This window comes from Podarcis tiliguerta, assembly GCF_965153285.1.
Source record: "Podarcis tiliguerta genome assembly, chromosome: 6".
In the NCBI taxonomy this organism is placed as follows: Eukaryota; Metazoa; Chordata; class Lepidosauria; order Squamata; family Lacertidae; genus Podarcis; species Podarcis tiliguerta.
This window is the reverse complement of record NC_139539.1, coordinates 41570674-41590276: the sequence shown is the minus strand read 5'-3', so window position 1 is coordinate 41590276 and position 19603 is coordinate 41570674. Positions and strand designations below refer to the sequence as shown.

The following is a 19603-nucleotide window of genomic DNA, read 5'->3' as shown; positions in this document are numbered from 1 at the left end:
AGAGATGATATTCTTATATGGGAATTCAAGCAACATTTGGGAGGGGGGTGTTGTGCAGGGCAACATGTATAGTTGGTGTACACCAGCCCATCCTTGCTGCCACATTCCCACCAATATGCAATATATAGGAAGGTCTGAATTAAGGATCTTGCATGATCAGAACTGACAGGGAATTTTGCACTATCACCAGTGGCTTCTAACTGCATTCAGCTAAGCATGGTTAGAAACCTCTTATGTACGGCCTGCTCTCCTCTTCACACACTAAAATGCCTGAAGAAGCCTTATGTTGAAGTGTCATCTAGGCCATATTATGATATGGTCAGGAAGCAGTTGGTTAGCAGAAAGAAATAGCTGGATTACTGCTATGCCACTAAACTATCTTCTTCAGCTATGCATGTTTACACTATGTAGCCGTAAAGGTAAAGGACACCTGACAGTTAAGTCCAGTTGCGAACGACTCCTGGGGTTGCGATGCTCATCACCAAGGGAGCCGGTGTTTGTCTGCTTCCGCAGACAGTTTTTCCGGGTCTTGTGGCCAGCATCACTAAGTCACTTCTGGTGAACCAGAGCAGCACACAGCAACGCCGTTTACCTTCCCGCTGGAGCGGTGCCTATTTATCTATTTGCACTGCGTGCTTTCGAACTGCTAGGTTGGCAGGAGCTGGGACTGAACAACAGGAGCTCACCCCATCACAGGAATTTGAACCGTGACCTTTTGATTGGCAAGCCCAAGAGGCACAGCACCACCCACATCTTACTTTTGCTTTTAAGATAGCTAAGTTCAAAGTAAACTGAGCAGTATGAAAAATAAAATGCAAGACTTAAGAAACTAGTTTATGGGAAATATCAGGTATGATAAATAGCATAAGGTCTTGAACAACTTAAAATACTGAATCAGCTCATTGCAGCATAAGCTTCGATGAGCAAATTCTACTTCAGATGCAGAAGTAGAGTCCTAGCCATTTATTTATTTTATGGCATTTATATACCATTTAATTGCAAATAAGTAAATCACATAGCATTACCACAAAAGGTTATGTCAGAATAAATGTGTTGTTGGTACCCATGTTAAAAACAAATGCCTGTTGATTTGGGATCTTGCTGGTCAAGTTGCAGTTGGTTTCTAAATTATCATAATTTGGCTTTAAAAGGCAAATTTTTGTCAGCGTTAGTATGAGATATCTAAACACTTCATCCAGAGTACTGCTATCTCCTCAGTGCAGTAGGATCTGAAGAGTGAAAGCTTGGTAACATTTGACTCTATCTTGTTGACAAAATTAAAATTAGTACAATGGGAAATAGTCACAATTTGTATTAATTTCTTTTAAGCTGCTTCAAGTATTATGATCTATTACTGGCCTAACTGTATTTCTTCAGAATCTGCCACTACAGTCTTGGAATTTTCAATATGAACTTCACTATATCCCGATTCCTATGGCATTAAATTTAATTGAATCTATTCCCAGTGCCTGTTACCTGGACCTCCACTTGCAAACCTACATGGAAAGAAAGCTGAAGGACCTTATCCTAATTTTCACTTGATCTCATTTGAGTAATGGCTAGTAAACATTCAAAGTCAGCTTGCACAACTGTTCCAAGGGACAATCTTAGTGACATATAATAGGGTTATAGATAGATAGATAAAATAATTACCTGTTAGACTGCACTCTCTCAGGAACAACGGCTTCTGTGGCTTCTGGAAGACTAGGAGCACTTGCCTGAGAGAGGGGGAAAAAGTTTGTGGCAGGTTTTTCTCTCTCCATCATCATTATGCTGTTTTAATTCTTGAGCATCCATCTTACTACCCCTCTGCAAAAAAGCCCACCCCTGCTACTTATCTCAAAGTGCAAAGTTACAGCACAAGCTAATACTTTCAGCTATCAGGTAGTCTCCAACAGCACAAATCCATCTTCTTACCAGGGCTGTGTTTTCAGATGGGTGCTCCTTTGTGTTTGCGCTTGGGATGAGACTCAGAGGCTTCACTGCAGCAATAACAGAAGGATGACTCTCTGATGCTTTGCGCTTCAGTGCCTGCTTTGCTGGAGACACGGGCTTCACCCCAGATGGTTTCACATTCACTTTTGGTTTGGCTAGAATATGAAAAAGCAACTCAAGGTTAGTCCATGAACACAGAATGGCAATGTTACTCTTCTCTCTCCCTAACTTTTTTCCATAATAGCACATTTTAAAACCAAAAACAGCACTTCTCTTCCTCCGAGACCTTTTTTAGAAATGTCAGATCTGTTATTACGAAAAGATTCAGTGCTCTTTGCACATGGCAGTTCTCTATCTACATGAAAAATGCAGCATCCTGCAAAGGGCTTTTTGACCTATTGCAGACCCTCCAAGTGTCCTATTTTCCAGGGACATCCCTGATTTAGAGAAGCTGTCCCAGTTTCTGATTTGATCCTGGAATGCCCGGCTTTTCCTTAGAATGTCCCTATTTTCACAGGAGAAATGTTGGAGGGTAGGGAGTTCTCTGACCCCTGAGCTGTCTGAAGGCAATCGTGTATAGGGAATTTTTTTAAATGTTTAATGCTTTATTATTTTTTATATATGTTTGAAGCTGCCCAGCGTGGCTGGGCCAACCCAGTAAGATGTGTGGGATATAAATAGTAAAATTATCATTATGGAATGGGAAGTCCCTATTTTCATCAGAGAAATGTTGGAGGGTATGCTATTGCAACTAAGACTAAGAACGTGTCTTTGCCACAAGTGCAGAAGCATACAATTCGGGCGTGTTGGACAGTGCCCAGATATGATGCTATCAAATCTCCCACATCCAGAGATTGTCTAGCAGTGAGTGAGAGAGAGCAAGTGCAGCTTCATGCCATATACCAAGAGGGGTCCAGTTACCTGGCTAAGCAGTCGCCAGGACTTCCCAGAGGAACTCTGGGCTTCAGATTTGTCCCTTTAATACCATACATCTTTGTGCCTTTGTCTCAAGAGTAAGCAACGCAGGTTGATAGTAAGAGGCAGAAAAGGCTCTAATTTCCATAGGCATTAAAATAGTTACAGCTGTTGCCCAGATTACATTTTGAAGCAACTGGGAACACACATGCTATCTCAGAGATAGATGAAAGCTCAAGATGTTTTGCCAATTCCGGAGTGTGTGTATCAGTATTATGCAAGAATATTCGTCCCATCCCTTTGCGCCTGGGACATGTAAGTGGAATGTGGGAGTATGCTTAAGAATACACACCTTGTTACTTAGCTCATGGGGCAATGCTGAAACTTAAAACAAGTAGGAACCTAGATGGCAGAAAATTAAAAGCCTCTTGTTCTACCTCTTATGAGCAGCTTAAGGAAGCCAACCTTTTTTTGACTCTTGATTACCATCAAGGTGTTGCTGTTTACCTTTAATCTTTCGTTCTACAGGCTGAGCAGAAAGTCTCGACTCCTCTGACCCCACGTTCTCTGACGCTGCCTCCTGGGATCTCACCAGCAACCTCTTTGTAAGTGGACGGCTTTTCCCTGTTGTCACTGGGGATACAGGATTTTTCGCCCCTAGGGCCTTCCCTTCTGCAGTTTCTTCCCCAGCGGATGGCACAGTCACTTGCTCCTCCTGGGGCTTCCTCTCTTGCTGCTGTTTTAGCCGTTGCTTCTCCTTCCTTATCTCCTCCAAGCTCTTCACCTGGACTTTAGAATGTGAATTGCTCATGCCGTCATTCAAAGGCTGAGTAGACAATGAGAAATGAGAAAGGGGTGAGAAAACAGGTGCTTCCCAGGGAAAGCCCCCCCCCCCAATATTTCAGTATCTTGACATGCTTCTTGGTTGGCCTGGCTCTGGATAGTGCTCAGGATTTGTTACTTCTGTTTGTTTTTACTTTTTTGGCTTTTTATAACCATGATGCAGTCAGAGTCTGGGGTTGTCTGTCAGAAAATGATGCCCCATTGTGTTTCTTGGTGGCATGATGTGCCCTTCATAATAGGCTGTCAAAATATATTATGCTGAACTTTGGCCCAGAGCTGATTAGCTAATGGGATCTAAATGGGGCTAGAAGGGTGAGAAAGCAGGGTTTGTGTATCACGTGACAGCCAGTCCTGACATAGATGTCTAATGGCAGTTTCCAAAGATGCTAGATGATAATGAACATGCATCAGTAGCAAGGCCTGTTTTTCAACACAGAATGTAATGTGTACCAAAATGAAGACTTACCTTCGCAGTGGCATCTGATGTAAAAGCTCTTGGAGAGGACTTCAACGCTAGATGTTTTTTTTCTCTTCCAGGAGCTGTTAAAAACACCACATTGATCATTCTAAAAGGAGAATTAATTCTCCTGAAGCACAGCTATTTCCCACCTTATGAGGACAGGTAAATTAGGTGGGTGAACACCACACTCAGCAGTCTTCTATCTTGCTTTAAATGCTTGCTACCTTCCAACACCAAGGTCCATGAAGCACTACAAGCAAGGCATTTCATCTCAATTCCTCAATTTTTGAGGAACACATCCTGCCCAGACACATCCTATCCCGTCCTGAACTAGAAAATGTGCATAACGGTGACATGCCAACAGGCTGATTATTTAAGTTACTTCCAGCTGAAAATACTTGTTTTTTCCAGAAATATTTGTTCTGGCATTACTTATAGGCTCCTACAAAGTGAACTGAAAAGAGTACCCCCACTTGAATTTAAGGTCAAATTAAAATGTGCGATCCCATTTGCTGAAATACTGAAAAATGCAGGAAGGACACTTGAAGGGCAGAAGAATGCTTAACGCCTCCTGCCATTGCCAATACTCTCCTCCTATGAATACCCTACTCATGCTAGTTCCCTTCCTTTACTCTGAGCTCATTTCAGAGCCATGTGTGGGAAGGGGGCGGGGGGACATCAGTACACTACAGTATGTTCTGCAGCTGAAGTTCCTGATATTGCTCTACTCTATGTTCCAGCAGTCAAATCTATCATGAGTATTTATACCAATTTTATCATTTATAAAAAAATATGCTTCAACAGGCATTCTGAATATGAGTATTTGGTAGTAAAATGGTGCTACAAACAGGGCATGCATAGTACCTGTTGGCTTTGTAATGCATAACTGTCTCCTCCCAACTGGAGTTCGCTCAGGTTGCATCTGCGTCTTTGAGGTGTTCTCCCCACTTTGCTGCATTCGGAGGGCTTTTTCCTGCTTGATTTCCTCCAGAGTTTTGATGCGCACCTCCCTAAAGTCCTTAGCTTTGTCAGAAGGCTCCTCCAGCTTTCTTCTGCTGGAAACAGCTGAACCCAAGGAGCCTTGCTTCTGGGTCTCACCCTCATGCTTTGGTCCAGCAAGGCTCCCTTTTTCAGCTTTTAGGCGCTCCTCTTCCATTTGCCTCTGTTTCTTCTCAGCCAGGACCTCTGAAAAGGTTTTGATCCTGATGGCAGGAGATGGTTTTGCCACTGCATTGGGATCATCAATGGTAAAAGTTACTTGAACCTTGGGCTTGGGATGAATTTCTCCCTTTCTTTGGCTAGCCTTCTCCAAACGGATTTCTTCCAGTGTTTTCACACGAATTTCGCCTACTGGTTGGGCAGCATTCTCTGCACCACAAACACAAAGCAAAATGAAAAAATGCACAATAGAATTAATTAGTTTGCATTTTTATGTTAGTCAAAATTTCAACTGTTCTAGGCTGTATATACTTTTGCTCCCAAAAGATGCGGTATCACTCTGCGAGTTTAGCAATCTGCTTCTTATCCCCCAACCTCATTCTAAATGGGCTTCCCTCAAGATGTACATGTCGTATTTCAACCCTTGCCAGTTTTTTGCAGTAGATTATCCAAGTAAAAAAGTGAGCAGTATGTAAAACATTGCTGAAGAACTAATGCTGAGAGCAAGATCTCATTCCATAAAGGAGCTCTAAATTCAGGAGGTAAGAAAAAAGAACAGTTGCAGGCTGATCTTTTTGTGACATGGGCCTTTTATAGAGTTTAGCCTTTTATATATTAGTATCACATTAAACTCTGTGAGGTTTACTTCTGAGTAGAGTAGCTTGGATTGCACTAAGGCAAAGATCCACATGCAAGAAGTAGGAAGAGGATATCCCAAGGTACTCCAATAAAACCAATTGTTACCTGTTTCCATGTTGTTCTGCTCAGATGGTAATCCTAGTCTCTCTTTAAGTGACAAGGGAACTTGTACTGCAGAAAGAAAGAATAAAATGGTGAAGGACGTTACACAGGAGTCTCCTGTTTTGTTCTCCTACAGCAATCTTCCTAGTGCCTTGGACTACAACTCCCATCATTCCTGACAATTGGCCATGCTGGCTGGAGCTGAAGGGCACCAGGTTGAGGAAGCTGACCTATGGCTTCACACAGAAAATTGTTTCATATGGCTTGCTTCACCCTCCAGCCCAAGGAGTCTTCATAAGAGAGATGTTTCCAGATGGGAGAAAGACTTCACGCTGGCCATCAGGCAATGGCTTTTTCCACCTGTCTTGACCACCCTCCATCCCTAAGAGCCTTTCCCAGACCATGACTTTGAAAACAGCAGAAGCACCTGGGAAGAGGGGAGTTCCAGGGTATTTTATAATTTTCTGTCCTTGTTTCTCAAATTGATCCTTTTACATGGTTTTGTATGTTTTGTAGCATTTTATGCATCATGATTTGCCATTATTGATTACAGTTTAGTAATTCTTAAATTTGATAGTAGTTGTTTATTTTAAAGTTATGTTTTTATTATGACTTTTTTGTATTGGATCAGATTGTTATCAGGTATATGATCTTTGCTGTCTATTTGGTTGTTTATTCAGCTTGTAAATTGTATAGTAATATAGAAAGGTGATATACAAATTAAAAGTGAAATGAAATACTGTATGTTTTCTGCAACTCAAAAGAGCCACAAATGAACTGCAAATAGATCTACTATACTTCCCAAAAAAATTAAAAATCTCTATCAAAGCAATTACATTTTATGCACTGTGCACAATGGAATTTGGAATACTTTGTGTACATCACTGTATGGAGACAGCATACAAGATTTTTGAAACAAACAACTGTTAATATGGCCTTTTCATTATATGCATTTGATTCCTCATCCCTGATAAAAACAGGAGTTTCATTGACATTTTAGAGCAATTTCACTTAAACAGGTTTCTTGCACTACAAAAGAAGTAGAACACATTTTACTATTTAAACAAACCTACCTCTCTTTGGTATTTTGTCTGCATTCTCCAAGGAGTCTACTTTCTTTCCCAGTCTTTCAGCAAGGCTACGTTTTAGGGGGAGACCACTCTCAGAAACTAACAGTAAAAGGAGAAGAAAGATTATTGTCAGGGTTTTGTTTTTTTGCTTTCAGCTATGCTTGCTACTTTTAGTGGCAATTACATCCACATCAGTCTTATGATACTGAAAGGCACCCTTAGTGAACATTTTGCCTAGAAAGATAGGGCAGAGATATACATACACGTGCACACATACTGTGGCAGTGCAAGAAGCAGATGAGTAGGATAAGAGCTGATACCGGTCTAGTTTTTACACAGCTCTCCACTGAAATGTCAAGAAAAATGAAAATCCTCCTTGCCGCAGATTCTATGCTGTGCCATAAATGGCATATACTTTAATACAGTAATTTAATAAATCATCAAGGTTCAAAAACAGAAAAAAATGTACCCATGATCAGAGCTTTTGTGCACGGCACGTATGCACCTTTGATGGAAAAGTATGGATAAGACTGATATGTTAATAGAGGAGCAGGGTTTTTTTAATTCTATATGCTGGTTCTTACCTGTAGAGGATTTCCGTTTTCCCAATCTTTCTGCAACAGTCAATCGAATCTGAGGCTCTTCACCTGACAAAAATTAAGGTCAAACAACTTTAACAGATGTTTGAAGTAAACCAATTGCTTTAATATGTGTATTAATATGTAGTGGTTTTTTCCATGAAAAACTGTTAAAGCCTCTTGGCTAATAAACAAACAGTATTTATACAGCAGTTTATTTACTTGCAGTAGAACCTGCATTTGACCAGAAGATTAACACATGCAAATTTAGTTGTTAAGTACAGGATACTCAACTCCTCAATGGGATCCACCCACACAATGGTAAGGTGATATAAAGGCAGATTGCAAGCAAAGATGCCTAGATTCAGATAATTGCTCACTATCACATGTCTTTCACCTTTTGTCAAACAAAGAGGACAGGGTGACCATAGGTCAAAGAGGCAGGAAGATCACACATGACAACCCTCTTGTTAAACAAACAAATGGGACGGCCAGTTTATCCCATTTCTCACTATTCTTAAAGTGATTATAGAAATTGTAAGAATCACTCATTTCATAGCCCCTCCCCTCTCCATCACAATGCATTGGCAAAAAAGGGTATAAAAAGACCATTAGCTGAATAGGTTAGCTAGCTCTCCCAGCTCCAATACAACAGAACTTACCCAGCACTTCCTAGGACTCTGCCCCCTACTGCTTCGCTTTAAGGACAGGTATACTTTCCTTTTCCCCTTCTTGTGTGGCTTTATGGCAAAATTGTCACCTTGCTTATGTAGGTGTTAGAATAGATAGGGTATTTTCTGCTCTATAAAGTGTGTTTGTATTGTGATTTGCTACTCCCTTAGACTGTAACTTTGCTATCTAAAGCAGTATTATATATATATTCTGTCACTCCTGATTTATATAATAAACTAAGCTTCCTTTATTTCTATGTGAGGGTTTCTTGTAGGAATAAGATTAAGGATTAACACACATCCATAATAAGTGCACGTCATAACTCCAGCAAAAGATCCTAAACCTCTCAGCAGTGTGTATAAACACATTGTAACATTGATACTAATCAATAAAGAGGAAGGGCATTTCCAGAAATGCCACACCTACCAGAGCTGCTGAATTGAATACAAACAGAATTACACTTACCTGGCTTTGTAGATAAAGTTACAGTTCTGACCACAGTCCGTACATTTTCTTTTTCTGGGCCTGGATGGGTCTGAATCTGAGCAGAAACTTCAGAGGGGTTGTCTGAGAAGAGCAAGACAAAGGTATATTAAGCTGAACTGCCACCACTATTTGGCATTTCATGAATTTGTGGTTGAGATGCAATTTAAATATGAGGCTTCTAAGTTCACACTCTTGGCTACTATACAATGCCAACTATAATGCATTGGTGCCTTAGGATAAGTCCAATCCAAAATTCTTTTTTTCTTTGAACAATCATCGAACAACCTCCACTAGCCACCACCCCAACACTTAATTGCTGTGATTCAATGGTAGGGCACAAAACTGCTGATTCAATGATCACTGGGACATCCAAGGCTACACATAAAGGTAAAGGGACCCCTGACTGTTGGGTCCAGTCGCAAACAACTCTGGGGTTGCGGTGCTCATCTCGTTTTATTGGCTAGGGGAGCTGGCGTACAGCTTCTGGGTCATGTGGCCAGCATGACTAAGCCGCTTCTGGTGAACCAGTGCAGCGCACGGAAACGCCGTTTACCTTCCCGCTGGAGCAGTACCTATTTATCTACTTGCACTTTGATGTGATTTTGAACTGCTAGGTTGGCAGGCGCAGGGGCTTAGCAACAGGAGCTCACCCCGTTGTGGGGATTCGAACATTAGCATTTGCAAGGCTCTAAGCAAAAGCAAGCAACATCCCACCCTGGACTTCTAACAATAGACACTGCAACAATGAGGGTGCCCAAACATAATGCTGTGGAATATCCTCACAATTACAAAGGTCAACTCACCACCTTGCTTCTTTGATTTTTCCTTCATTTTTTTTGACTTGATCTCATCAAGGGTTTTGATTCCAAAATTCAAATTATCAACTGCAAAATGTGAAAATTTCAGTAAATGGATAAGTTTCTCTCAAATACGAAAGTGCAGAAAACAAGCTGAAAGTTAGATAACCTGTGAAAATTTATTCCAGGGTTGACCTGTGGCCCTCCAGAAGTTACTGAGCTACATTGCCCATCACATCTGATCATTGTTTGTACATGCTGGCTTAGGATGATGGGAGCGGGAATCAAACATCTGGGGTGCCACAAGCAAACTTGGCAATTTCAATGTTTTTAGCTTTGTTTACTCTATACAAGTATAATCAACATGCTAAATTAGATCAATCTCTGGGGCACCAGCAAATTTTCCGTTGCAAACTGAACATGTTCTGATGCACATTACCCTAAATATGCAGAGGAAATATTTCCAGAAAACTTTCCACAACACTTCCTTAAGAAAAAAAATGTTTGTTGGTTTTTTTGTACCCATCATTCTGCATAGCTCCTATATCCCTTCCACTCTCTATACCCCATCTACCTTCCTGCACCAGCACACTAATGTCCTTCTCTCCAATACTTACTTTAAAAACAAACGGCATTTATGAAAACATACTTTGCAAGTCCTCAATTGCAAGAACTGAAATATAAACACACACTGAAGCAAATAAACAATCCAACCCAAATGCTGAATGTAGGTATCCTTGGCCGAAATCCCTTGCTAAGGGTCCACTCAGTTTATTTTGAGCATATTAGTTCCTACCTTTACCTTGTTTTGTGCTACTTGCTGATTTCCGAGTAGAAATTACCCGCAATCCATTAGAAACCTCCGCAGAGGGTTGTTGAATGGGCATTTTAGATTCATCACCTTCTTCCGATAATTGATCTGAAAGAAGTAACATTGCTACTTTGAGTCCATTCCTATTTATTCAGAAGTAAGGCCACTATGTTCAGTGAGACAGATTCTCAAATGTGCATAAGTCTTAGGCTGCATTGATTTATACCCATTTACCTGGAAGCAAGCTCCACTGAAATATGTCAGACTTAATTCTGAGTAGGCATGTATAAGTTAAAACTGTGAGTCAAGTAAAATCTCATTTGGATTGTCTCACTTGCTTAGTCAAGTAAGATCTGTACAACATGCAATTAATTAAAAGGTAGGTAGAAGATCTATGATTTGACAATTAAGTTTTGCTACTCTCAGATGCTATAGGGTGGAAACCTCCCCACTCCATATGCTCCAGAGGATTGGAAGAAGCACCAGTGGATAAATGTTTCAAGGTGCTGGGTTGCCATATTTGAAAAAGTGATAATCTAGAGCTTGGGGGGGGGGGGCAAAGTTGTTGAGCTTAGACATTTTTGATCTATTTGTGAGGAACATTGGCAAAAACAACACTGATGGTTGTCGGCAGGCATAAGTCCAGATTTCCCTGGACATTTTGCCAATTTCCGCCCAGACACTGCTTGTGGCTGCAGTATTTGGGGTGTGTTCTGGAAATTCCAGACATATGGCAACCCTAGATAATACCCAATGCATCGCCTGCTTTGATGTTTTCATCTTGATTTTAATTTACTTTAATTTTTACATAAGTTGTTAGGCACTCTGAGGATCTGCAGGATGAGGTGGGGTATACACTGAAGCAATGACTGCATTAATGATATGCACTGAAACAACGGAGAAAGCATCATGCTTTAGGGAACTATATTTTGCTCACCATCATCATCTTCATCATCATCTGCAGCATTGATAACAACTGGTGGATGAGTGGGGCTTGGTACATTTTCAGAACTTTCCACCTTCATTACCCCACGCAGCTGAGGAGATGGATTGGACTGAACAGAAAGTTTATTCTGCTGCAATGAAATCTGTGTAGCCTTCATCTCCTCTTCCGTAGGTTCAGGCACGTTTAGAACAGCTTTAAACAAAAATGCACAAGAATCTATAAACTATAAGTTGAAAACCATTATCAATACTATAGATAGGTATCTGTTCCATCATGTGTAAAATCTCTCCAGTAATATCAAAATCATTCTGCAAAGGATTGTGACCAATATTAATATAATATTTTTATTGATATTTAAATTTGGAAAAAAATCTCCAGTAAGTTTTCATCTTGCTTACACACACATCTACGTTAAAGACCATTCTTATGGATCAGAGCTAGCATTCTGAAACACTGGTCACCTAATGCTTCTAGGAAGTTAACCATAAAGAAATGATGGTGAAAGTATTTGCCCTGTTGTATGTTAAATACAAACAAGTCAGCTATTTGTCTCAAAGAGTTTCCTAGATGGTTATAGCAATTTAAACAGGGAGAGGAAGGGCTGCAGGGTTGTGGTTAAAGTTATGTAAATCACTTTTCAGAGTGCTGTGTTCACACAGATGTCTTCAAGCTGCTATTAGGACAAGTGTGGGGAACCTCTGGCCCTCCAGATGTTGCTGAACTACAATTCCCATCACCCCCAGCATGCGTAGCCAAAGGCCAGGGAAGTGAGTTTCATTCCAGCAACATAAGGAGGGTCAAAGGTTCCTCACACCTTCGGTAGTATTTGGGTGAACAACAACAAAAACAATCTTGTGAAGCATCCACCTTTGTGCAATAAAGAACGTGTCCCTGCATAACCTTTATCTACTGTATTGCTGCTGGATTTTTTTGATGCACTGCTGGGGGGAAAAGTCAGGCAAGTATGGCTTTCCTTACAGCACCTACAGAAATGTGGAAGTCTGAAGAAAGAATGCAAGATCTTTTGTAGATAGGTAGGGGTGAAGAGATATGCCGAAAGGTGAAATTACAACTCACTCTTGCTTGGAGGTAAGAAAAGCCCATCCACAAAACGTCCCTTGTTGTGGTGGAATGCACAGTTCATCTTCTGACAGCCCACTGGCTGATTCTCCCAAAAGCATGGGATCTCACTGCGTTTTTTCTGAAGACAAAGCATAGGCAATAAGTGTACACTAGGAACAACCTGCAAGTCCACAACATAAGTTATTAACACACTGAGATGGTATCAGCAACATAACCTTTACAGCCTATAATTCATCAGGAGAAGAACTGATAATGCAAATATTATTTCCCATTTCGTTTAGGACAGGCAGTCATCTGTGAAGAGACTACTTAATCACAATGGCCAGGATCCAAAGGTCTGCAGTGTTCGAAACGCCCATTGTTCTAGGCACATTTTGCAACAGGGAATCTCATTAACACGAGCAGTTTCTGAGCTCTGGGCGCAGATTTCAAATTAAGACTGCACAGTGGAAGGAAAGGGGGACCCTTTTCTGCCTCCCCACTTCCAACCACTTTCTGAAGACTGGAGAAGAGACTGTCTTAAGAATATTAGCAGGGTGGGCAGGGGAAGCATGGCTTTGTTTTTTGCAGTCTTCAGCTGAGGATCATGTGAAAAATGAACATAAGATTTTAGCTGCAGTGAATTCATTTTCAACTTTGTATTCTTGTTATTAAAAAAACATGCCTAGACATTCCGTTGTTGTGCCCGTAACCTAGGTTTAAGGTGCCATTTAGCTCCTAGTTTTCATATCTCAATCTCTAACACTGGCTGCATGTGGAGTTCCACTCATGTACACAAGCTATGCCAGCAACCTCTCTCTCATACCCTGAAAAGCAGCCCTTCTGGGAAATACATGTTGTACAGATAAATGCAATGTAGCATAAGAGATGAAGCAGAGGAGAGATTGAGCAACACACATATGTGAAACTGCTTTTCACTCACCCATAGGCTTTTTGGATCCTGGCCCATTATTATATTTCAGTTCTACCTTCCTATATCCTACATGAGATCTTCTTTTCCTTCCAAATCCTACTGCCTGCCACACCTTTTGATAAGATAGACTAACTTTATGTTTACCCCACTACTGTTTAAGAATAGGGAATTACAGACCCTTTTGGTATGCACTGTTAAAAACAATCATTGTTAAAAACCCAATAGCATGTGCTGCACTTCCATTTTTTATAGCCTTAGGGTAGGTCCTGCTATCACATTTCTTGTCCACACAGGTCACCCTGTATCTTCCCAAATACATTCTCATGTCTGCATAGTATGCAAACAAGGTAATGGGTTACTGGCAGAAATAACTGTGGGACACTAATTGCGGCCTAAATGCATTACATTTCTACAAGCTAGCTCATACTATGAAAAAGCTAGGACAACTCACATGGTGGACAAGGGAAAATATCTAAAACAGAGTTAACATGTTTCTTCTCTCATTTTTGTAGCTTTACTGTAAAAAAACATAGTCCCCATATAATAAACCAACCCAAATAATAGCACCCCAAATTTGAATCAAGCTGGAAAGGTGCTTAGAGACTAAGAAACTCATGCTGGTAGTCTAAACACGGGAATCTCAAACTACTATGAACAGTTTCTTCATTTATAAGTGTATTTGTGTAGATTTTTTTTTTCAAAGCAAGGCAGGAGTTACCAAAATAACCCTGCAAACTTAAACTTAACAAACTAACTTGATAGCTCTAAATCATGCCTATGTCTTTATAGTTTTTAGGAAAATGTTCTATGCAAAAAACACTACACTTCAACAATGCACAGTGTCTGTATTACAGACCCAGATATCAAGAGTAATCACACGGCTAGACTATATATTGAGACAATACTTACATCAATCTCCATGTGTCTAAATCGACAGACACTTCTGAAACATCGCTGCTCTTGCCAAAGCACACACACAGTTTCATTCCCCAGAGCAGCTTCACAGTGACGGAAGGGGCAACTGTCACCCTGGAGAATGAAATATGGTCTTGGTAAGCAATACATACATTAAAAATCAGACTAATATAACCAAAGTTTCATTGAACTGCATTTCCAATGCACAAAAGCAACTTTAAAGGTTTTACTACAACTTTGCATATTCCTCTTCCTGGCTACCAATAAAGTCACTAAAGGAAGGGACAGATGCCTTGGCTGGAGTCTATTGGGTGTATCAGGTTACATTATACTTATAATACTGCAAGCATGAATAAAGAAGACTAGAGGACAGGGGAAATACAAACCTTGGTACATGTGGAGTAGAAATAAAAGTAACAATCATCTCCTTGGTTAGACATATTCAGCTGAATCTTTGTTGTCAGCTTATGTTGGAGAGACTGGTGGCTGAACAGAGGTTTACTATTCTCTCAGTGATGGCTGATCAGTTTAGTTTAACTGGCAAAACCGTCTATAGGTTGGATTTACTGGTATCTTCTTTAAAATATAATCTTGGAAAAAGATGAAGGAAAATAAAAAGAAACACTCATGTTACAAATCACAAGCTTTGCTACTCTTTTTTATTTCAATGGCACATAATAAGTTCTAAACCCCAGTAGGTTAGGTAAACACATTCTACTTTTATATACGTTATGAAAACTGGTTCCCACTTTAAAAACAAACCACATAAATCTGTTTACCCTCTAATTTCCTGACATCCAATTTCTTTACATCATAGTAAGAAACACTAAAGCGGGGGTAGCCAACATGGTGTCCTGCAGATGTTGGACTACGACTCCCATTAACCTCTGGACAGCATGGCCAATGGTGAGGGACAAGAAGATCTGTTGTCCAGCAATATCAGGAGGGCAAAATCCAGAAATATAGAAGTTTCATATTTGGCAACAAGCAGACAACACACATTTAATATTTTGGGAAGCTCAATTCCTATACTACCACCAATTCTTTGCTGACTGCTTAAAACAGATGGATGAGGTGAACTGACAAGAGGGGATGCTGAGATTGGGACATGTGCCAAGTTGAATAATTAGAACAACATTTGCATACTCTATTGCAGAAACCTTGGCCACTGGGTGAAAACTACTGCCAGATAGTCATTTTGATAACCCTTCAAATTTTAGCAACTGCTAAGATATATCTTAAGCACCTGATGAATTACAGTTCACACACTAAACCTTCCCAAATGAATACATTTTTCACTGAGATACCTTGGTAGGTTCAGCATGCAACTCTGTCTTCAAAGACTTCCAGTTATTTTTCTCCTGTAGGTCGAATCAACACTCAATCCATGAAATGATAATAACGGGATAGAAAGACTTTTCTTCCTCACATTTCCAAGGAACACATCTCATTCTCATTCAAAATTCAGACAGGGTGAATTACAACTACTGGAGAAAGCAAGTCCATTTGAACGGTCAGGAAGACTGGAGATAGTGAAGGTTAATTGCCTCTTCAAAATAAATTGTTCATTTAAAGATGAACTTGTGTTTCAAACTGGCTGCAAAGAAGATCCATCTTCCACAGCCGGAAAATTTTAATTTTTTTTTTAATTAAAACACATTTTTCAATTTCTGGTCTTCAAGATTTCTTCCACCTATTGGAAAAAAGGAAAAATCTTCCCCGCTCTTTATTAAACTGTATAGTTAAAAAAAAATACTTGTATGTATAAACACAGATATGTATATACACATAAGTATCCTTAAATACATTTGTGTTTATACATGCAACAATGTATATACAAGCATGGTAGTTAAATTTAAAGATTGAAATTTTGCAACAGAATGTTTCGAATTTGGGGAACTAAAAATAAATTGCCATACAAATTTCAGGCCAATCGTTTCCCACATAAGCACACAAATAGGTACATAGACATAGGGTGTACACATGATGTATCGAGTATTAAGACCGATTTTCAGACAAATTGGGATCCAATTAATTTTTATGCAGAAACTAACTGCATGATGCAGTTTTAAAAGCAACAGGCTTAGTACTACAAAATCAAGGCAACTGTTTGATTTTGCTGTCAAAATGTTAAATTTGTTTTGTTTTTTCTGTACCTAATTTTGCTCAGTCCCCCATACATCATTGCAAAGGTACACCATAAGTCACTGTTTTTCAGTGATAAGGTTGAAAGGATGCAGCAGGTCCAACATCCTAGCAACCAATGCATCTTCAGCCACAAAGTGACCCAAAAGAAAAGAAATTGTTGATCCCTCTTTCAATGCCATTTTGAGTACATATTCCTTCTTTCAAATTGAAGAGTGAAATGTAGGAATCTTTTATTCACACAAATGCTAACATATTTTGGGGGGTAATTTTTGGCATGGTATTTCACCCGACTCTAAAATAGAGAGGGGAAAGTATTTTTAAGAAGAAAAAGAAGTAGTAGTCCATGATGAATTTTACACAAGGGAAAATTATATATGTAACTACAACAATTTATTTATTCAAACTTGATTTGCTTGCACTAAATGATATTGGTGCTTCACATGATCAATTCTGCGAGGAGAAAGATTCTGACAAATGCACAATACCTCTCTTTGCCATAATCAGCCCACATTTAGTGGCAACCAAACTATCTCTTTGGGGGGGAATTGCGCAAATACACGCATTATAAGCAGCAAATTAACTTTAGGTATCTCCTTTCTGTAGCCTTTTATTTTTATTTTTGCATACACAATCCCTGAACACAAAGTTCATTTCTGTACACACTGCCTTAAGGCACACACACAAAAATTGGTTAATTAAACTGCCTATCCCAATTTAAGTACATGTTATAAAGCAGTTTGTATATTATCTGCCATGGTTTAAGAACATACTGCACATCCAGCTCTGAGAACAATTATTAACTTCACTCAATATTACACTGTTTTAATATATAGGTGAAATCCAAGAACTGTTGGTGTCTTTCACCAATATATAAAAACCAACAATTTTTTAAAAGCAATTAAGAAAAGGTGATTAATTGTTTTTCCATCCCCCCTCCAGTAAAAATAATGGGCATAGCTCTGATAGTAGGAATAGTACTTGAAAGCCAGATTCTCATGATGGTGCTGACATCCTTGATAAAGCTGAGCAGTTTTGTGTTCAAATCGTACAAAAGCTTTCCAAAAGTCAACTGATGGTGGGCTAACTTTTGAGCTTATGTGAGAAAAAATGCAGTAGAATCACAGAACTGTAGAGCTGGATCATCCCCTGCAATACTCCCTTCTAGGAATGTAAGCTGAAAGGTTTAGGCACAGGAACAGAAACTTTCATATTCTAATTTCTGTTCATACAGTGTCTCCCTCACTCTGATTATCAAGCATACAGTTAACATCCCTGTCTCACTGCACGTATTGAGAGTATATGTTCACAAGACACTTTGAAGGTCAAAAACCAGCTAGTGCTAATGATGGATAGCAAAGAGCAGCATTTTCATATGCACTTCAAATTGTCTTGAAGCACACAAACCAGATTTTATTCACTGTTCTCTTAAGCACCTCTCCATTTCATTGCAGTGAGTAAGCACCATGCATGCCAAAGCCAAATGCCTGAATGAATTTAAGTATATAAAGGAGCCATTTCCATATTGTCATTGTCAAATTCTGAAATGAGCTTATGTTCAGAGGTCAAGAAATTTGTTGCTCTGACATTCTGACAGCAAGGTAGAAGAATGGCAGTTGAGGTAATTTATGACCACTTGGGCCAATGCCCACCAATTTCTCAGCTTCCCCTATCAACATATGGGTTTTTGTTAACCAAGCCACTTAAAATCTGTCCTTCGATACTATGATCTTTTTGCATGTTTTGAAAGGCACATGAATAGGGTAAGCACCTCTAACTACAATAGCTTTAGGAAGTGCTGTCCATCTTTACTGCCATCTGTGCCAGACTCTGCACTGGGAGGAAACAATGTACTCTGTATTAAATGTATTAAAGCTGCTGCATCTTCTCGTATCAGAAAGACTGGAGAAATTACCACACTAAATTAGTAGCTGCTTAACGCACAGAAAAACTTTATCACAATTATTATAGCTAATTCAGTTGCAAAGGGTCTGCAGTGGGAAGAACCAGTACCTAGTTTCAAACTGGATATACTGTAGATATTTTGGTTACAAAAGGTATTTTATGTCCTCTGCAACCATTGATCTCCCTCATCTTCATTAAAGTAGTCGTCTCTATGCTGCCTAGCAATAACATTTTTCATTGTGTTTTAAATTGATTATTCTATGACATTAAATTCCTAAAACATATTAGATGCACAGCTCAATCTTGGAGTGCAGCATGCACCAATGATAACAATATGTTTTGGAAAAGAACCTCAAATGCCACCAGCTAAATGCCATGATAATCAGAGACTCTTTTTTTGTCAACCAGAATTACTGTACTTCCTGGTTTTGCTATTTTTCAGTGTACCTACTGAATTGCAATGCCAGAGAGTTCTGTTACATCAATAGCACTAAAAATGGCAGGTCTTGGCTTTATTTTATTTCATTTAAAAAACAAACAAACAACCCACTATTATTGAAAATCCCGCACTGTGGGATTTCCTTTGCCCTAGTTTTCCCATCTTTGGGATTAGGCCAGTTAATCCAAATGCCCTTTCCTAGATGGTCGCAAGGATCTGGGAGACTGGGAGGGAAAACCGAATTATCTAAACAAATCTTAAAGAGCAGGAAAACAATCGCTGTGGGAGGGCCGGGAAATAAATAAATAAATAAAGCGGGGCCGTACGGACGCCATTTATATGAAACGCAAAAGGAAGCAGAAAATGGAGTTAATTTAGGGGCAACCATAGATAAGATAAAATAAATATAATGAAGCTGTCGCAGTCTCGGATTGGGACTGGGAACGGGCCGTTTATCAAAAGGAAGAGCGTAAATTTGAAAACAAAGAGGCCCTAGGCGGCGGGCCTACGGAGAGCCGCCTCGGCCCGGGAAACCCAGGGAATCCTATATGAAGCGGCCTTTATACCTATATCGGTTGCTGAGGGAGGGGGACCCCGGCCCCTTGTCACCCGCGCGCAGGGACTTTACCGAACCCCGAGAAGAAGCCGCTGTCGAAGTCGGGACAACAGTCCTCCAGTCACCTTCTCTCGTCTTCTTCTTCTGGACGGCAGACGGAACTCGAAGCGTCTACTTCAGCAACACCGCTGCCCTCCTCTAAGATGGCGCCTCTCACCAGGTTCGGCCGACCCTG

The 19603-nt window shown here is 40.0% G+C and overlaps 1 protein-coding gene across 17 annotated transcripts in view; it reads right to left on the bottom strand.

The window, feature by feature from the left end:
* ZC3H11A (zinc finger CCCH-type containing 11A) overlaps positions 1 to 19603 on the bottom strand; it is a 21662-nt gene extending 2059 nt beyond the window's left edge. The window contains exons 1-17 of one of the 17 annotated variants that reach the window (XM_083445542.1): positions 19446 to 19603; positions 15631 to 15684; positions 14710 to 14913; positions 14318 to 14437; positions 12490 to 12613; positions 11404 to 11604; positions 10458 to 10574; positions 9662 to 9742; positions 8838 to 8939; positions 7707 to 7769; positions 7126 to 7221; positions 6056 to 6121; positions 5018 to 5521; positions 4160 to 4233; positions 3358 to 3676; positions 1918 to 2090; positions 1654 to 1718 (exon numbers count right to left, since the gene is read on the bottom strand). In XM_083445542.1, coding sequence (XP_083301668.1) covers positions 1654 to 1718; positions 1918 to 2090; positions 3358 to 3676; positions 4160 to 4233; positions 5018 to 5521; positions 6056 to 6121; positions 7126 to 7221; positions 7707 to 7769; positions 8838 to 8939; positions 9662 to 9742; positions 10458 to 10574; positions 11404 to 11604; positions 12490 to 12613; positions 14318 to 14437; positions 14710 to 14763 — 2159 coding nt within the window. In that variant the 5' untranslated portion in view covers positions 14764 to 14913; positions 15631 to 15684; positions 19446 to 19603. Of the gene's footprint in view, positions 1 to 1653; positions 1719 to 1917; positions 2091 to 3357; positions 3677 to 4159; positions 4234 to 5017; positions 5522 to 6055; positions 6122 to 7125; positions 7222 to 7706; positions 7770 to 8837; positions 8940 to 9661; positions 9743 to 10451; positions 10575 to 11403; positions 11605 to 12489; positions 12614 to 14317; positions 14438 to 14709; positions 14914 to 15630; positions 18280 to 18778 lie in introns of all 17 variants that reach the window. The other 16 variants (XM_083445540.1, XM_083445535.1, XM_083445544.1 and 13 more) reach the window with 16 other exon arrangements.